The sequence below is a fragment of the Staurois parvus genome, unplaced genomic scaffold (assembly GCF_062004578.1).
Source record: "Staurois parvus isolate SC_StPar_1 unplaced genomic scaffold, SC_StPar_1.0 ptg000154l, whole genome shotgun sequence".
In the NCBI taxonomy this organism is placed as follows: domain Eukaryota; kingdom Metazoa; phylum Chordata; class Amphibia; order Anura; family Ranidae; genus Staurois; species Staurois parvus.
Window position 1 is genome coordinate 1,870,709 of NW_028317950.1, and position 17,899 is coordinate 1,888,607.

Genomic DNA, 17,899 nt, shown 5'->3' on the forward strand with positions numbered 1-17,899 from the left:
CATAGCATGTGACAGCTGGACAATAGAGAGGCAAGATAGGAAAAGTATGGATGTTGGCAAAAGAATTCTGAGAATGTTATGGGCAACTAGGAACATTCCGTCCATTGGTGTGCTGTGGTGCAACTCATTCTGAACGCCACCCCAATGCACCTGCATTGCAACACACAGCACTGGCGCACTGTATTGGTAAAAATGGCCCATGCATCTCTTAACTACAGTTGCAAGAAAAAGTATGTGAACCCCTTGGGATTACGTGGAGTTTTGCATGAATTGGGCATAAAATGTGCTCTGAACGTCATCTAAGTCACAACAATAGAAGAACACAGTCTGCTGAACATAATACTACACAAACATTAGATGTTACCATGGTTTAATTGTACATAACATGTAAACATTCACAGTGCAGGGAGGAAAAAGTATGTGAGGCCCTAGCTTAATGACTTCTCCCAGAGCTAATTGGAGCCAGGAGTGAGCCAACCTTGACTCCAATCAGTGTGATGATATTGGATGTGTTGCTGACAGCTGTCCTGCCCTTAAAAAACACACACCTGTTTTGGGTTTTACTGGTTTCAAGAAGCACTGTCTGATGTGAACCATGCCTCGCAGAAAAGAGCTCTCAGAAGACCTACGATCAAGAATTGTTGACTTGCATGAAGCTGGAAAGGGTTACAAAAGTATCTCCAAAAGCCTTGATGTTCATGTGTCCACAGTAAGACAGACTGCCTACAAATGGAGAAAGTTTAGCACTGTAGCTACTCTCCCTAGGCGAGGTCGTCCTGCAAAAATGACTGCAAGAGCACAGCGCAGAATGCTGCATGAGGTAAAGAAGAATCCCAGAGTGTCAGCTAAAGACCTACAGAAATCTCTGGCACATGCTAACATTTTTGTTGACACATCTACAATAAGGAAAACATTAAACAAGAATGGAGTACATGGGAGGACACCACGGAGGAAGCCATTGCTGTCCAAAAAGAATATTGCAGCACATTTGAAGTTTGCAAAAGAGCACCTGGATGTTCCACAGCACTACTGGCAAAATATACTGTGGACAGATGAAACCAAGATTGAGTTGTTTGGGAAGAACACACAACAATATGTGTGGAGAAAAAAAGGCACAGCACACCAACATCAAAACCTCATCCCCACTGTAAAACATGGCGGAGGGAGCTTCATGGTTTGGGGCTGCTTTGCTGCCTCAGGGCCTGGACGGATTGTTGTCATTGATGGGAAAATGAATTCCAGAGTTTATCAAGACATTTTGCAGGAAAACGTACGACCATCTGTCCGCCAACTGAAGCTCCGCAGAGGATGGGTGATGCAACAGGACAATGACCCAAAGCATACAAGTAATTCAACAAAACAATGGTTGCAACAGCACATAATACGCCTTCTGGAGTGGCCCAGTCAGAGTCCTGACCTCAACCCGATTGAAATGCTGTGGCATGACCTTAAGAGAGCGATTCACACCAGACATCCCAAGAATATTGCTACACTGAAACAGTTTTGTGAAGAGGAGCGGTCCAAAATTACTCCAGATCGTTGTGCAGGTCTGATCTGCAACTACAGGAAACGTTTGGTTGAGGTTATTGCTGCCAAAGGAGGGTCAACCAGTTATTAAGTCCAAAGGTTCACATACTTTTTCCTCCCTGCACTGTGAATGTTTACATGTTATGTGCAATTAAACCGTGGCAACATCTAATGTTTGTGTAGTATTATGTTCAGCAGACTGTGTTCTTCTATTGTTGTGACTTAGATGACGTTCAGAGCACATTTTATGCCCAATGCATGCAAAACGCCACGTATTCCCAAGGGGTTCACATACTTTTTCTTGCAACTGTATGTGTTTCAGTGCATCAGCAAGCCTATTTAAATGAATGGCCACTGACACAGCAGTGCTGGAACAAGGACCTCTCACCTCAGTCCAGTTAGCCCTTTTACTGCCACAATGTATTTCAGATATTGGCAGCAGCAGAGGGTTGTGAGCAGACACATCAAACTGACTGTCGGCTTTCAGATGGAAGTGACCTGGCAACCGTACATCTGCATCCACGTGTCACTGGGTCGCTTCCCTAGCTAGTAAGAACCCCAAAGTGAGTTGTAAACTATCACTTTTGGTTGTGGTGGTCACTTCCCCTGGCCACTAATTAAGCATTATCTATGCTCTGTTGGCTTCAGTGGAGTGTATGGGAGACATCAGGAGTCTAACAGATCCCCAATGACTCAATAAAGAAAACATGTCACTATAAATAGCCTATAACATGGGGGGGGGACTATTGGTCACCTATGTGATAGCAATAAAGTGAAAGAAAAGTGTAAAAAAGTAGCTTCAGTGGAGTGTACGGGCGACATCAGGATTCTAATAGATTCCAGAAGTCTCAATAAAGAGAACCTGTCACTATCAATAGCCCAATCACATGGAGGGCTATTAGCAACAAAGTTGAGTGGGAAAAAGAAAAAAGTGTCAAAAAGTAAAAAAGGCATACCCAAAACACCCCCCAGAAAAAATGTGATTTCCCCCCCCCCCACATATATATATATATATATATATATATATATATATACACATACATACATACATACATACATACACACACACACACATATATACAGTTGTGTTCAAAATAATAGCAGTCAGACATCACTAACCTGATCAATCACTGTTTTTGGTAGAAATTATATTTCTACATGGCAAATAATTTACTAGCAGGTGTAGTAGAGTAATAGAAATCCAACAGACCCAACAGTCATGACATGCATGCTGCTGATTCTGTGTAATTAAATCACTCATTGAAAGGGGCATGTTCAAAATAATAGCAGTGTGGAGTTCTATTGGTGAGGTCATTCATTCTTTGAAAAACAGGTGGCAATTATTGCCCTTATTTAAGGAAGGAAGGCAGCAAATGTTGTACATGCTGGTTACAGTGCATTTCTCTCTGAAATTCTGAGGAAAATTCCAGACATTGTTCAGAAGAACGGCGTACCTTGATTAAAAAGTTGATAAAGAAGTGCAGAAAATGATAGGCTGCTCAGCTAAAATGATCGCAAATGCTTTAAAATGGCAACCAAAACCTGAAAGACGTGGAAGAAAGAGAAAAACTACCATTCGAATGGATAGAAGAATAGCCAAAATGGCAAGGACTCAGCCAACAATCAGCTCCAGGAAGATCAAAGGAGGACTAAAGTTACCTGTGAGTACTGTTACAATTATAAGATGCCTATGTGAAGCCAAGCTATCTGCAAGAAGCCCCCGTAAAGTCCCACTGTTGAAAAAATGACATGCTGAAGAGGTTACAATTTGCCAAAGAGCACATTGATTGGCCTAAAGAGAAATGGCGCAACATTTTGTGGATCGATGAAAGTAAGATTGTTCTTTTTGGGTCTAGTGGCCGGAGACAGTTTGTCAGACGACCCCCAAACACTGAATTCAAGACAAAGTACACTGTGAAGCATGGTGGTTCAAGCATCATGATATGGGGATGTTTCTCATACTACGGTGTTGGGCCTATTTATCACATACCAGGGATCATGGATCAGTTTGAATACATCAGAATACTTGAAGAGGTCATGCTGCCTTATGCTGAAGAGGAAATGCCGTTGAAATGGGTGTTCCAACAAGACAACATGCAGTGGCCAGCCCAATCCCCGGATCTTAATCCAATAGAAAACTTGTGGGGTGACATCAAAATGCAGTTTCTGAGGCAAAACCAAGAAATAGAGAAGAACTGTGGAATGTAGTCCAATCATCCTGGGCTGGAATACCTGTTCACAGGTGCCAGAAGTTGGGTGACTCCATGCAACACAGATGTACAGCAGTTCTCAGAAACAGTGCTTATACAACCAAATATTCATTAAGTGATTCAAAGGAAAGCAAAATCTTCAAACATTTTTCAGTTTATATAGTGAATGTTTGAGGCTTGTAAAGAAGAATACAAACACTGCTATTTTTTTGAACAGTCTAATATTCACTTTTCTTCAATTTTTTTTAGAGGAACAACACAAATTTGATCTATTTTTCTTCATGTTTTGATTTGGAATAGAATGTGTAGTGTTCCCAATGCATTTGTGTGTATGGAAATAAAAGCTATTAGAAGGATTTTAAGCTTTATTCACTTTTTTCAACACACTATTATTTTGAAAACAACTGTATACACACACACACAAATGGGGGGTGTCAATGTACTAAATGTTGATTGTGCTAGATATCTTACATATGGGAGACATCATGGGTCTAATAGATCCCTGTTGTTTCAATAAAGGGAACCTGTCAGTATAAACAGCCTACTACATGAGGGGCTTTTTGTCCCCTATGTAATAGCAATAACGTTGAGTGAAAAGTGTTTAAAAAAAAAGTTAAAGGTACACCCAAGCATCCCCCCCAAAAAATGTGCCCCCCCCCCCCAAAGATATATATAAATGCACAAATGGGGGTTGCCAATGTACAAAAATTGTTGATTGTGCTAGATTTGCTATATATCACCATAAACGCTGGAGTGACAGCAATAATTCTGGGACCATAATGCACAGTTAAAGTATTACTAAATTATAAGGGTTAGTTCACAGTACAAGTGTTCCAGTGTATTTTCTTTCTGCATCTAAAACTCACAGAAAGTAGGTTGCATGGTTGTTAACGGAATCGTTCACATCAGTGCCTGCAATTCCAGTGCATTTCGGTTGCAGAAAAAAAAAAAAAAGTAGAACAGGCTGCATTTTTCCTGCACAGAACTGTACAGGACTGCGGTAAAACACATCAAAAACGCACTGGAACCAAAAGGACTCAAAAAAGCACCTGGAACGCATAAAAAACACACTGAAACATCTAAAAAAGCGTAAAAACTGTGAATGCAGAAACGCATCCAGGCTGCATTTCTATGGTGTGAACCGGCCCTAAAACATTTTTTTCTTCATTTTGGATAGAATAAGGGAGGATTATAAGCCCCGTCCATTTTTTTTTTTTGCCATCTGTGTCCCGTTGGGGAGACTTCCCTTCTCTTCCTGTCCCATAGCCACAACAGGAAGTGAGAGGAAATCCCTGCAAATTATATGGATTCCGTTGGGGATCAATAGGTCACCAGAACCAGTTTCCCATTGGAAGATTTCCCCTCTATTACTTTTCTGGGGATGAATGTTTGGCATAGGACATTTTCTACCCCCACTGTGGGATTTTCTGCTACTTTCACTTTTGATAATATGAATAAACAGGACAAATAAAGAGAGTGAATCTCCCTAATGGAGGCAGAAGTAGCATTTAAAACCTGAAAGGGGTTCTAATCCCTCTCCACTCTCTCCAAAACAAAACACGTTTTCTCTTTAGTTATTACAATATATACAGTTGCAAGAAAAAGTATGTGAACCCCTTGGGATTACGTGGAGTTTTGCATGGATTGGGCATAAAATGTGCTGTGAACGTCATCTAAGTCACAACAATAGAAGAACACAGTCTGCTGAACATAATACTACACAAACATTAGATGTTGCCATGGTTTAATTGCACATAACATGTAAACATTCACAGTGCAGGGAGGAAAAAGTATGTGAACCTTTGGACTTAATAACTGGTTGACCCTCCTTTGGCAGCAATAACCTCAACCAAACGTTCCCTGTAGTTGCAGATCAGACCTGCACAACGATCTGGAGTAATTTTGGACCGCTCCTCTTCACAAAACTGTTTCAGTGTAGCCATTATTCAATTATATAAATTAATTCAAAAATCAATTTATAGTGCCGCGCTCCTATTTAAAATCCTTAATTTAGAATATTCTCACACTTATAAATATACTAAAAGTGCTTCTGTTGATACATAAATAATATTATATCAAATAAATATCTGTGACTTATAAAAAATAAATAAGATAATATTATAAATTAATCAAGATCATAATCTGTGGTGATACATATCACATGTGATCAATTAATCAATATTGTGCAAATACATAAGTGGCTGTATATAAATTAATAAAGTGCATAAATAAAGTCTCTTATAAATATGTGCAAGTGTGCAGGTGAATTCCTTTTCCTCCCTTCAGGTGCCGTGTGATCTCAATATGCGCTCACCTTAATATTTGCCCAAATATATTTAGGCAAATAGACTTTTAATCCTTCCAGGATTGATGGGATAGTGCTCATAAGCAAGATGTTCCAGGGATAATATAGATCTATTGGAATCCTCCTGTGCTCTCCTCTTTTTCCATATGCAGCTGCTCATGCATGAGTATAAACAGGCTCTATAGGTATCTCCTATTTCCCCTCCTGGGGACACCTCTTCCTCGTATACTCCTTTCACCAGTATGGGGAATATATATCAAATGAAACAAAGAAGAAAGACCATGGTGCCTTATCCTTGTATGAAAAAGTGATTTATTGCTGCCAGGTGCGATGATACACAGCAGTATATGGCACTCTTGTAATACAGGTCAGCAGTGGATACAAGATCTGCAGTAGATATATGTTATACTCTGCCTTTGCCTCTCTGTCTGCCTCTGCTTCTGTTTCTGCTGGAATCGCCGAACCTCTCCGATGCAACGCCGTGACGTCAGAGCCCCTCCCCTACGCGTATCGTCACAGGGTCATGTGACTTCATCAGGGGGAAAAGGATTGGACATCACGACTGGCCTATGTGAATATATATCTCGGCCCCCATTTTATTGAAGACCACATGGGCGCGGCCATTTTCTAAGTGATATGGAGATACTATAATTAACCCCATTGTTTTCCCATGTAGATATACACTTTATATCTGTCAGACGTTGCTATTCGGATCAGCTGTATTCCATCTTCTATATGACAACATAGGTATCCTTATGCAGTACCATACACCTATATCATATATATTACTAAATGGCTTACTTGGCTAACTTCATTGTATACTTAATCAATCTTTATTATCCTATTTAATCTTTAAAATAAAATAAAAATAGAAATAGAAATAAAAATAAAAATAAAAAAATAAAAATAAAAATGAAAATGAATATAAATAATAAAAATGAAAATAAAATAAAATTAAATAAAAATAAAATTTAGATAAAATTAAAGAATAAAAAATAAATAAAATATAGAAATAAAAATAAAAGTAAATAAAAATAAATATAAAAAATAGAATATAAAAATAAAAGTAAAAATAAAAATAAATATAAAAAATAAAATAAAAATAAAATTAAAATAAAATAAAAATAAACTAAAAATAAAAATAAATTAAAAACATTTAAAAACCCCATACATATGATTTTCTATCAGACCTGATAATTAAATGTTTATTATGATTAAAATCTCTAAGAATCCTTATCAGATCCTTATATTACCATTATCATAGAATGTTACTTACTTATAATTAGAATATTTCCCATATTTGTAATTTTATTTAGATAAATTCATATATTTTTATAAAAACTATACATAATATAAAAATATATAACTATACATTTTATAAAAAACACATAATACTGGAGCAAAGGATAATACTACATTTAGTCAATTAAAGAACAAATCTGTTTTTAATCCCCAGATTGGAGATAATAAATATATAGATACGTTTAAACAAATGGTATTGCAGGATCTGGAATCCCTCCGGATCAAAAAACCAAAAATGATCAATAAATTAAAGAGAGGTTTGGATATACTAAAAAAAGAGGAATGATATTGTAGTACGTCCAGCAGATAAGGGAGGAGGAATAGTGATACAATCTAAAATATATTATGAATCTATTATGACTGAAATGCTAAATGATAAAGACACATATGAAGTATTAGGAAATAACCCCATCAAGGAATATAAGAAAGAACTAATAAAGCTGGTATCATATGGGAAAAAGAAGGGAGTAATTAATGAGAAAGAACATGAATATTTAGTACCATCAGTGTGTAGACTACCCATTATGTATTCAGTTCCCAAAATCCATAAAAACAGCACCAACCCACCAGGTAGACCCATTATTAATGGGATAGATTCACTTACAGCAAGACTGGGTGAATATGTGGATTATTATCTGCAGCCATTAGTAACTAAAACTAGAGCATTCCTACGGGATACAAAACATATAATACAGGTAATGAAGGATATACACATAGATAATAACATGCTTTTGAGTTCAGCAGATGTCGCAGCATTATACACCAATATAGATCATCAGGGAGCCATAGAAGCAGCCAAATGGGCACTTAATAAATATGGAAATATCTCTAATAGACATAAAAAATTCATCATAAAATGTTTAAAATTTTGTCTTACCCACAATTATTTTTGGTATGGTAACACATACTATTCCCAAAGAAGAGGAGTTGCTATGGGCGCTAAATTCGCCCCTAGCATTGCTAATCTATATATGGCGAAATGGGAAGATGAATTTATATTTCAGAATAGTAGAACAGAGATATTAATATACAAAAGGTACATCGATGACCTATTGGTGGTATGGAATGGTGAAAAAGAAGATCTTATTGAATTTTATGATGGTCTAAACAGGAATGAAGCGAATATAAAACTTAGTTATGACATACATGATACATCTAGTAATTTTCTAGATATTCAAATTTTCAAAGAGGGAATACAATTATGCACAAGAAACTATTTTAAATCTGTAGACAGAAATGCATATATCCCTACAGATAGCTGCCATCACAAAGCGTGGTTAATGAATATCCCTAGGGGCCAATTCATTAGGCTAAAAAGGAATTGCACAAAAATGAAGGACTATGTAGAACAAAGTGGAAAGCTATTGGAAAGATTTACAAATAAAGGCTACAAAAAAGAAATAATACAAGCGGAAAGGGAAAAAGTAGGATTTATGGATCGCAATAAGTTGGTAGCAGATAAACAGAGAATACTGAAAAGGAGGAACTATTAGTAGTACTACAATATAACACACAGTATAAATCGGTGCAAAATATAATAAAGAAACACTGGAAGATTCTAAAATTAGATAAACATTTGAAAAATAATATTCCAGAAATACCACGGTTTATATATAAGAAAGCTCCCACCATTAGATAAGGTGGTGAAAAGTATAATAGAACCACCTATCAAAAATCAGCTATGTAGTTTTTTTCAGGGAAAGGGGTTCTATGCCTGTGGTAGATGTTATAGCTGCAGTAGATTGGCACATAATCCCAGAAGGAGATTCACATTTCAGAACCCTACTAGTGGAAAGGAATATGAAATTCAGCAATTTATATCTTGTGACACTAGAGGGGTTATCTATGCTCTGAAATGCCCATGCAACCTGATATATATTGGCCGTACTAAAAGGATGCTAAGAGAACGTATGAAAGAACACGTATATAACATCAATAGGGGATACAAGTATCATCATTTATCACAGCATTTCAAGAAATACCATAATAAAGATGCGAGTAAACTAGAATTCTGGGGTATAGAAAAACATGTACATCATTGGAGGGGTGACAACCTAATAAGGGAAATCAGCAAGAAGGAATCTAAATGGATCTATGAGATGGGTTGTCTAGCTCCTAATGGGTTAAACAAGGAGTTTGACCTTACATGTTTCATTAGTAATAAATGAGGATATAGGTGGAGATGACATATAATTAATTCTGAGGCCCAAAATTATTCACCTCTCTATAAATATCTTTTAGAAAAATTGTAGATATAGTTTTTATAAAAATATATGAGTTTATCTAAATAAAATTACAAATATGGGAAATATTCTAATTATAAGTAAGTAACATTCTATGATAATGGTAATATAAGGATCTGATAAGGATTCTTAGAGATTTTAATCATAATAAACATTTAATTATCAGGTCTGATAGAAAATCATATGTATGGGGTTTTTAAATGTTTTTAATTTATTTTTATTTTTAGTTTATTTTAATTTTATTTTTATTTTATTTTTATATTTATTTTTATTTTTACTTTTATTTTTATATTCTATTTTTTATTTTTATTTTCATTTACTTTTATTTCTATATTTTATTTATTTATTTATTCTTTAATTTTATCTAAATTTTATTTTTATTTAATTTTATTTTATTTTCATTTTTATTATTTATATTCATTTTCATTTTTATTTTTATTTTTTTATTTTTATTTCTATTTCTATTTTTATTTTATTTTAAAGATTAAATAGGATAATAAAGATTGATTAAGTATACAATGAAGTTAGCCAAGTAAGCCATTTAGTAATATATATGATATAGGTGTATGGTACTGCATAAGGATACCTATGTTGTCATATAGAAGATGGAATACAGCTGATCAGAATAGCAACGTCTGACAGATATAAAGTGTATATCTACATGGGAAAACAATGGGGTTAATTATAGTATCTCCATATCACTTAGAAAATGGCCGCGCCCATGTGGTCTTCAATAAAATGGCGGCCGAGGTATATATATTCACATAGGCCAGTCGTGATGTCCAATCATTTTCCCTCTGATGAAGTCACATGACCCTGTGACAATACGCGTAGGGGAGGGGCTCTGACGTCACGGCGTTGCATCGGAGAGGTTCGGCGATTCCAGCAGAAACAGAAGCAGAGGCAGACAGAGAGGCAAAGGCAGAGTATAACATATATCTACTGCAGATCTTGTATCCACTGCTGACCTGTATTACAAGAGTGTCATATACTGCTGTGTATCATCGCACCTGGCAGCAATAAATCACTTTTTCATACAAGGATAAGGCACCATGGTCTTTCTTCTTTGTTTCATTTGATATATATTCCCCATACTGGTGAAAGGAGTATACGAGGAAGAGGTGTCCCCAGGAGGGGAAATAGGAGATACCTATAGAGCCTGTTTATACTCATGCATGAGCAGCTGCATATGGAAAAAGAGGAGAGCACAGGAGGATTCCAATAGATCTATATTATCCCTGGAACATCTTGCTTATGAGCACTATCCCATCAATCCTGGAAGGATTAAAAGTCTATTTGTCTAAATATATTTGGGCAAATATTAAGGTGAGCGCATATTGAGATCACACGGCACCTGGAGGGAGGAAAAGGAATTCACCTGCACACTTGCACATATTTATAAGAGACTTTATTTATGCACTTTATTAATTTATATACAGCCACTTATGTATTTGCACAATATTGATTAATTGATCACATGTGATATGTATCACCACAGATTATGATCTTGATTAATTTATAATATTATCTTATTTATTTTTTATAAGTCACAGATATTTATTTGATATAATATTATTTATGTATCAACAGAAGCACTTTTAGTATATTTATAAGTGTGAGAATATTCTAAATTAAGGATTTTAAATAGGAGCGCGGCACTATAAATTGATTTTTGAATTAATTTATATAATTGAATAATGGCAACACAACTAAGTGGGTTTGTGTAAGTGCCAGCGAACCTAGTACACTATACTAACAGACAAGAAATAATAGTTTACTGAATACCTCATTCATAATAGCTCACAAGTAGTCACCTTTTAAAGTATTGTTTCAGTGTAGCAATAGTCTTGGGATGTCTAGTGTGAATCACTCTCTTAAGGTCATGCCACAGCATTTCAATCGGGTTGAGGTCAGGTCTCTGACTGGGCCACTCCAGAAGGCGTATTCTGTGCTGTTGCAGCCATTGTTTTGTTGAATTACTTGTATGCTTTGGGTCATCGTCCTGTTGCATCACCCATCCTCTGCGGCGCTTCAGTTGGCGGACAGATGGTCATACATTTTCCTGCAAAATGTCTTGATAAACTCTGGAATTCATTTTCCCATCAATGACAACAATCCGTCCAGGTCCTGAGGCAGCAAAGCAGCCCCAAACCATGATGCTCCCTCCGCCATGTTTTACAGTGGGGATGAGGTTTTGATGTTGGTGTGCTGTGCCTTTTTTTCTCCACACATAGTGTTGTGTGTTCTTCCCAAACAACTCAATCTTGGTTTCATCTGTCCACAGTATATTTTGCCAGTAGTGCTGTGGAACATCCAGGTGCTCTTTTGCAAACTTCAAACGTGCTGCAATATTCTTTTTGGACAGCAATGGCTTCCTCCGTGGTGTCCTCCCATGTACTCCATTCTTGTTTAATGTTTTCCTTATTGTAGATGTGTCAACAAAAATGTTAGCATGTGCCAGAGATTTCTGTAGGTCTTTAGCTGACACTCTGGGATTCTTCTTTACCTTGTGCAGCATTCTGCGCTGTGCTCTTGCAGTCATTTTTACAGGACGACCATGCCTAGGGAGAGTAGCAACAGTGCTAAACTTTCTCCATTTGTAGACAGTCTGTCTTACCGTGGACACATGAACATCAAGGCTTTTGGAGATACTTTTGTAACCCTTTCCAGCTTCATGCAAGTCAACAATTCTTGATCGTAGGTCTTCTGAGAGCTCTTTTCTGCGAGGCATGGTTCACATCAGACAGTGCTTCTTGAAACCAGTAAACCCAAAACAGGTGTGTGTTTTGTAAGGGCAGGACAGCTGTCAGCAACATATCCAATATCATCACACTGATTGGAGTCAAGGTTGGCTCACTCCTGGCTCCAATTCGCTCTGGAAGAAGTCATTAACCTAGGGCCTCACATACGTTTTCCTCCCTGCACTGTGAATGTTTACATGTTATGTGCAATTAAACCATGGCAACATCTAATGCTTGTGTAGTATTATGTTCAGCAGACTGTGTTCTTCTATTGTTGTGACTTAGATGACGTTCAGAGCACATTTTATGCCCAATTCATGCAAAACTTCATGTAATCCCAAGGGGTTCACATACTTTTTCTTGCAAATATATATATATATATATATATATATATATAAAATTTACTTTGACTCTGCACACAAGCAATTTGATTCTACGGGGTCTATGCTTTCAGAAAATATATGTTTGGCATTTGGCGGTTTAACTAACCTTCATGCCTAAAGTTATTATTTTAGTGTGCAAAAAATGCAAAAAAGGCTCTGGCAGCAAAAGGTGTAAGAAAAAGTACAGTAATACCTAAAACTTTTTCTTATTATTGTCGGATAGAGTAGGCCTCTGCCAGTTTATGGTTTGCCATCTGTGTTCCATTGGGGAGAATTCCCTTTACTCCCTGTCCTGTAGACCCAACTCGAAGTGAGAGGAAATCTCCCTAAACGTAGGGAAATTACATCTTAAGCCAGCCATAGAAAAAAATAATTTTTTTGAAATTTTTCATTTTAAAAAGGACATTCTTTTTATTTTCTAATTGTTAGGAGGGTCAAATCAACCTTCATTTTCAACCATGGTAATGTGAAAATGTGAAGGAGAACAATGGTAAATGTTTCTCAAATTATCAAATTTTGTAACAGTGACTGTGTTTTTGCTCGAAAAAGTCCATTTGCTCCAAAATGCAACCAACACACACTGGAGAAACAGCCTGAGTGTATAGAGGAAGCAAAACGGCTTTAGCCCAGCTCCTGCCAGGCCACATCTCTGATGCATTTCGCCTCATCCACGTGACTAAGCCCTGTAGGTGGGATAAGACACGTCAGAGACATGGTCTGGGAGGAAATGGGCTGAAGCAGTTTTGATTCCTCTATACTAGTGGTCTCCAAACTGTGGACTGAGGGCCAAATGTGGCCCTTTGCTAGCCTTTATCTGGCACTACTCCTCCAACTGAGACCAACAGTGGGGCATAATTCCTGACACTAATGATGGGGCACTATTCCTTCCACTAGTGTCAATGATGGGGCACTATTCCTCAAACCTGACACAAATTATGGGGCACCATCTCTTCCACTGATACCATTGATGTGGCACTACTCCTCCTTTTACTGACCACCAACCCTGAGGCCATGATTGTTCTCACTAATGTTTGGCATTGGACATTTTCTACCCCCACTGGCCTCACTCCGGCCCCCCTAAAGTGTGAAGGACATTAAACTGGCCCTTTGTTTGAAAAGACCCCTGCTCTATACACTTGGGCTGTTCTTCCAGTGGTGCTTCTTTCTTGCTTTCTCTACATGTGTACACCAGAGGGACCGGTTCTTCTTAGTGCTGGCCCTGGAGACATGTGGGGTGATTGCTCAGAGATGCCAATAAGCTTTTCTACAAGTTATGGTCACAGTGAAATACTTTTGAATGGCATTCTTCAAGTCATCAAATGTAAAGTGAATTGTCATACGAATGTTTGTACTAACATTCATTCTAAAAAGTCTACCAGTGTATGGCTAGCTTTATACAGTTATCACAAAGAGGTGTCCTTAGTGGAAGACCTCCCCTCTACACCTATTTTGGTTACAACTCACAATTCATAATAAATTTGTCCGAGTGTCAATGGTCATTGGAGCAAATAAAGAGAGTGAATCTCTCCAAAAGCCCTAAGCCGAGTCTCACCTTCTCTGGGACGGACAAAAGGCCGCTTGGCATACACAGGAGATACTTTGTTGGGCATGGAGTACAAAGGTAGTTCTCCATTGACTTGGTTGGCGTTGGGTTTGGCTCCTCTGTCCTGCATCATGGAGACCATCTTGGCCACATTTACATCAGAATGCTGCTCTGAGGGGCTCTGTCCGTCCACCCGGGGGCCCGGCTTCTTCCGTTGCACAGGGAGTGGGTGCTCGCTGTTTGTGATCACACCATTTCCATTCTGAGAAAAGCTATCATCTGAAGAGAGGACACAAAGTACTTTGAAATGAATTTTTGGAAACTGAAAATAAAAGTACTACAAACAAATTAATATATTCCTGGGCTATATTTAGCACTTGTAAATTAGGGTTGTTTGTGTGTCACACAAGTGGAAAAAAAATAATTCTAAGCCTAGCCCTTAATTGCTGTTGATTCGCAATACCACAGCTAATGAATGGAACTTGTAAAGCAGCTGTGAACTCAATCTTTAAAAGCTTTCATCTCAAAAGTCATCTTTAATCCGGTTTAAAATCTGTAGCTTTCATTTAAATAATCCCTGGTAATCCTGCCATGAAGATTCTTGTTTAGACAATTCCAGTTATAGGGTGACAACGTGGAGTCCCTGCTGTGCTTATGATGGAGACTACAAGTGGTTGTCTCAACTCACATCATACCGGCATGGTCCATTGTTTTCACCATCAGGAAAGCCATCCTAAAAAATGCCATTTTTATTGGTTTGGTCAATAAATTGGTCTGGCTGACCTAAACGATACTCCAATCTCCATTAAAACAAAGTCTGATAAAGTTATCGCCTTGTGTTACAAGAGCTCAGGTCCATCGCACACATGCATCCACACTGCCATGCACACACTAGATATGACTGACAGCTTTAGATGAATGTACTATCTTCTGAAGGAAAGAGAATTCAAGGCTTCACTTAGACACGACTATGGCCCAACGCCATCCTGTCATCTGACCAACAATGTTGCGGTTTGATTGCAATCAAATCCCCCTGATGAAGCCACGTGACCCTGTGGCGTAACGCGTAGGGGAGGGGCTCTGATGTCACCACGTTCTGTCGGCTTGCTTACGGCGAGTATAGGAAGTGTGCAGAGCACACACAAAGGCATTTATCACAGGCACATTTTAATTGTTCTTAATGTGAGTGGGACTGTTTATTGGATTAATAAAATGGTTAAAAGGATAAGGCACTATTTCTCATTTTCTTTTTGATACCATGTATGTGGAGCTCTGGAGGGGACATAAAGAGGAATAGACCCCTGGAGGTGATAGTGAGGAATCCATCCACCCATATCCATCATAGGGAGCAGCACTTTGGAGAGACACCAGGTGGATTATTAGCATACTGCAACATGGAACCATCTGAGTAGGAGATCTGGAGCAGGAGGAGTTTTCATCTGTCCTTTTAGGACAAAAAGTGATTTTAGCCTAAATTCACATTAGGCTAAATAGGAGGTGAGCGCATAATATATTAATATTCACCGTTGTTTCATTCATTTGGCGGCACAAGTTGTTTTTCTTTTTTTATTTATCAAGAGGACTGTTCACTCAACACAGACATTGTTTGATTTTTATTTTACTGGATTGCATTAAGGCAATTATATATATGAAATATTTTATTTTGGGCACCATATTATGTTTTTTACTATAGAAAGTAATAAACAAGTACACCGCGTTCCAAATTATTATGCAAATTCTATTTAAGTGTCACAAAGATGAAATATTTTGTTTTTCAGTTTAACTCATGGATGGCATTGTGTGTCAGGGCTCTTTTGATCACTGAAAACAATCTCGGACACCTGTGATAATTAGATTGGCCGGTGAGCCCAATTTAAGGAAAAACTACTAAAGGACGGTGTTCCACATTATTAAGCAGAGCACCATTTTCAAGCAATATGGGGAAGAAAAAGGATCTCTCTGCTGCCGAAAAGAGTGAAATAGTTCAATGCCTTGGATGAGGTATGAAAACATTAGATATTTCACGAAAACTTAAGCGTGATCATCGCACTATTAAGAGATTTGTGGCTGATTCAGAGCACAGACGGGTTCGTGCAGATAAATACACATTGAGGAAGATTTCTGCCAGATCCATGCATCGGATCAAGAGAGCAGCTGCTAAAATACCATTACATAGCAGCAAACAGATATTTGAAGCTGCTGGTGCCTCTGGAGTCCCACGGACATCAAGGTGTAGAGTCCTCCAGAGTCTTGCAACTGTGCATAAACCTTCTATTCGGCCACCACTAACCAATGCTCACAAGCAGAAACGGCTGCATTGGGCAGAAAAATACACGAAGACTAATTTTCAAACAGTCCTGTTCACTGATGAGTGCCGTGCAACCCTGGATGGTCCAGATGGATAGAGTAGTGGATGGTTGGTGGACGGCCACCCTGTTCCAACAAGACTGCGACGTCAGCAAGGCGGTGGTGGAGTCATGTTTTGGGCCGGAATCATGGGAACAGAGCTTGTCGGCCCCTTTAGAGCCCCTGAAGGTTTAAAGATAACCTCTACAAAGTATGTGGAGTTTATGACTGACCACTTTCTTCCCTGGTACAGAAGGAAGAACTATGCTTCCGTAATAAAATCATCTTCATGCATGACAATGCACCATCTCATGCTGCAAAGAATACCTCTGCATCAATGGCTGTTATGGGAATAAAAGGAGAGAAACTCATGTGTGGCCTCCATCCTCCCCTGACCTCAATCCTATTGAGAACCTTTGGAGCATCCTCAAGCAAAAGATCTATGAGGGTGGGAGGAAGTTTACATCCAAACAGCAGCTCTGGGAGGCTATTCTGACATCTTACAAACAAATTCAAGCAGAAACTGTCCAAAAACTCACAAGTTCAATGGATGCAAGACTTGTGAAGCTGCTATTAAATAAGGAGTCCTATGTTACAATGTAACATGACCTGTTAAAATGTTTAAAAAGTTAAAATGTTGTTAAAAGTTTGATTGAAATAGCTTTTGATTTCAGTAAATATGCTGCAAACACAACAAATGACAATTTTCAGTTCTCTACAACCTATAAAGTGTTTTGAAACTTACTGTGCGTAATAATTTGGAACAGTGCATTGGAAGTTTTTTATGTATTCAAGGCTTCAGATACATTAGATAACAGTCCAACAGTCCATCTAGATGTATATATTTAGCAGGATTTGGAACAGATATTGTAGCCTACATCTAATTAGATTAATCCAAATTCAATAATAGACCTTGCAGTTCTGTACAGTAAGTGCTGACTGATCAAAAATACTACATTGCTGGGTCAAGGAATTACTAGTCACAAAGCGGTGTTCAGTCCATCCAACCCATCAGACTGCTCACTGCCGTAGCAGGTAAAATTCTACACTCTGTCTCACAGGGTATGCCTGAAGGTTCTCACCACCCTGATGCTACTATCAAGTTCCCTTCAAGGCTGAATCCGCTCTATTCCACTCCCAAACAAGATATCCTTCGTAATGGTTACCACTAGCCTCTATGCTCCACGTTCCTCACGTATGCCTGCTTTCACCTGAGGTGGTGGGAGGTGGACGTTGTGTATGCCTCATCAATGTACCTCAGTCACACGGGCCCATGGCTGATGTACATCGATGATGTGC

The 17,899-nt window shown here is 38.1% G+C and overlaps 1 protein-coding gene across 3 annotated transcripts in view; it reads right to left on the minus strand.

Moving 5' to 3' along the window:
• Positions 1 to 17,899, minus strand: part of OPHN1 (oligophrenin 1) — a 192,560-nt gene that overhangs the window by 25,812 nt on the left and 148,849 nt on the right. For all 3 annotated transcript variants that reach the window (XM_089674901.1, XM_089674900.1, XM_089674899.1), the window contains one exon: positions 14,264 to 14,533. In XM_089674901.1, coding sequence (XP_089531027.1) covers positions 14,264 to 14,533 — 270 coding nt within the window. The remainder of the gene's footprint in view (positions 1 to 14,263; positions 14,534 to 17,899) is intronic.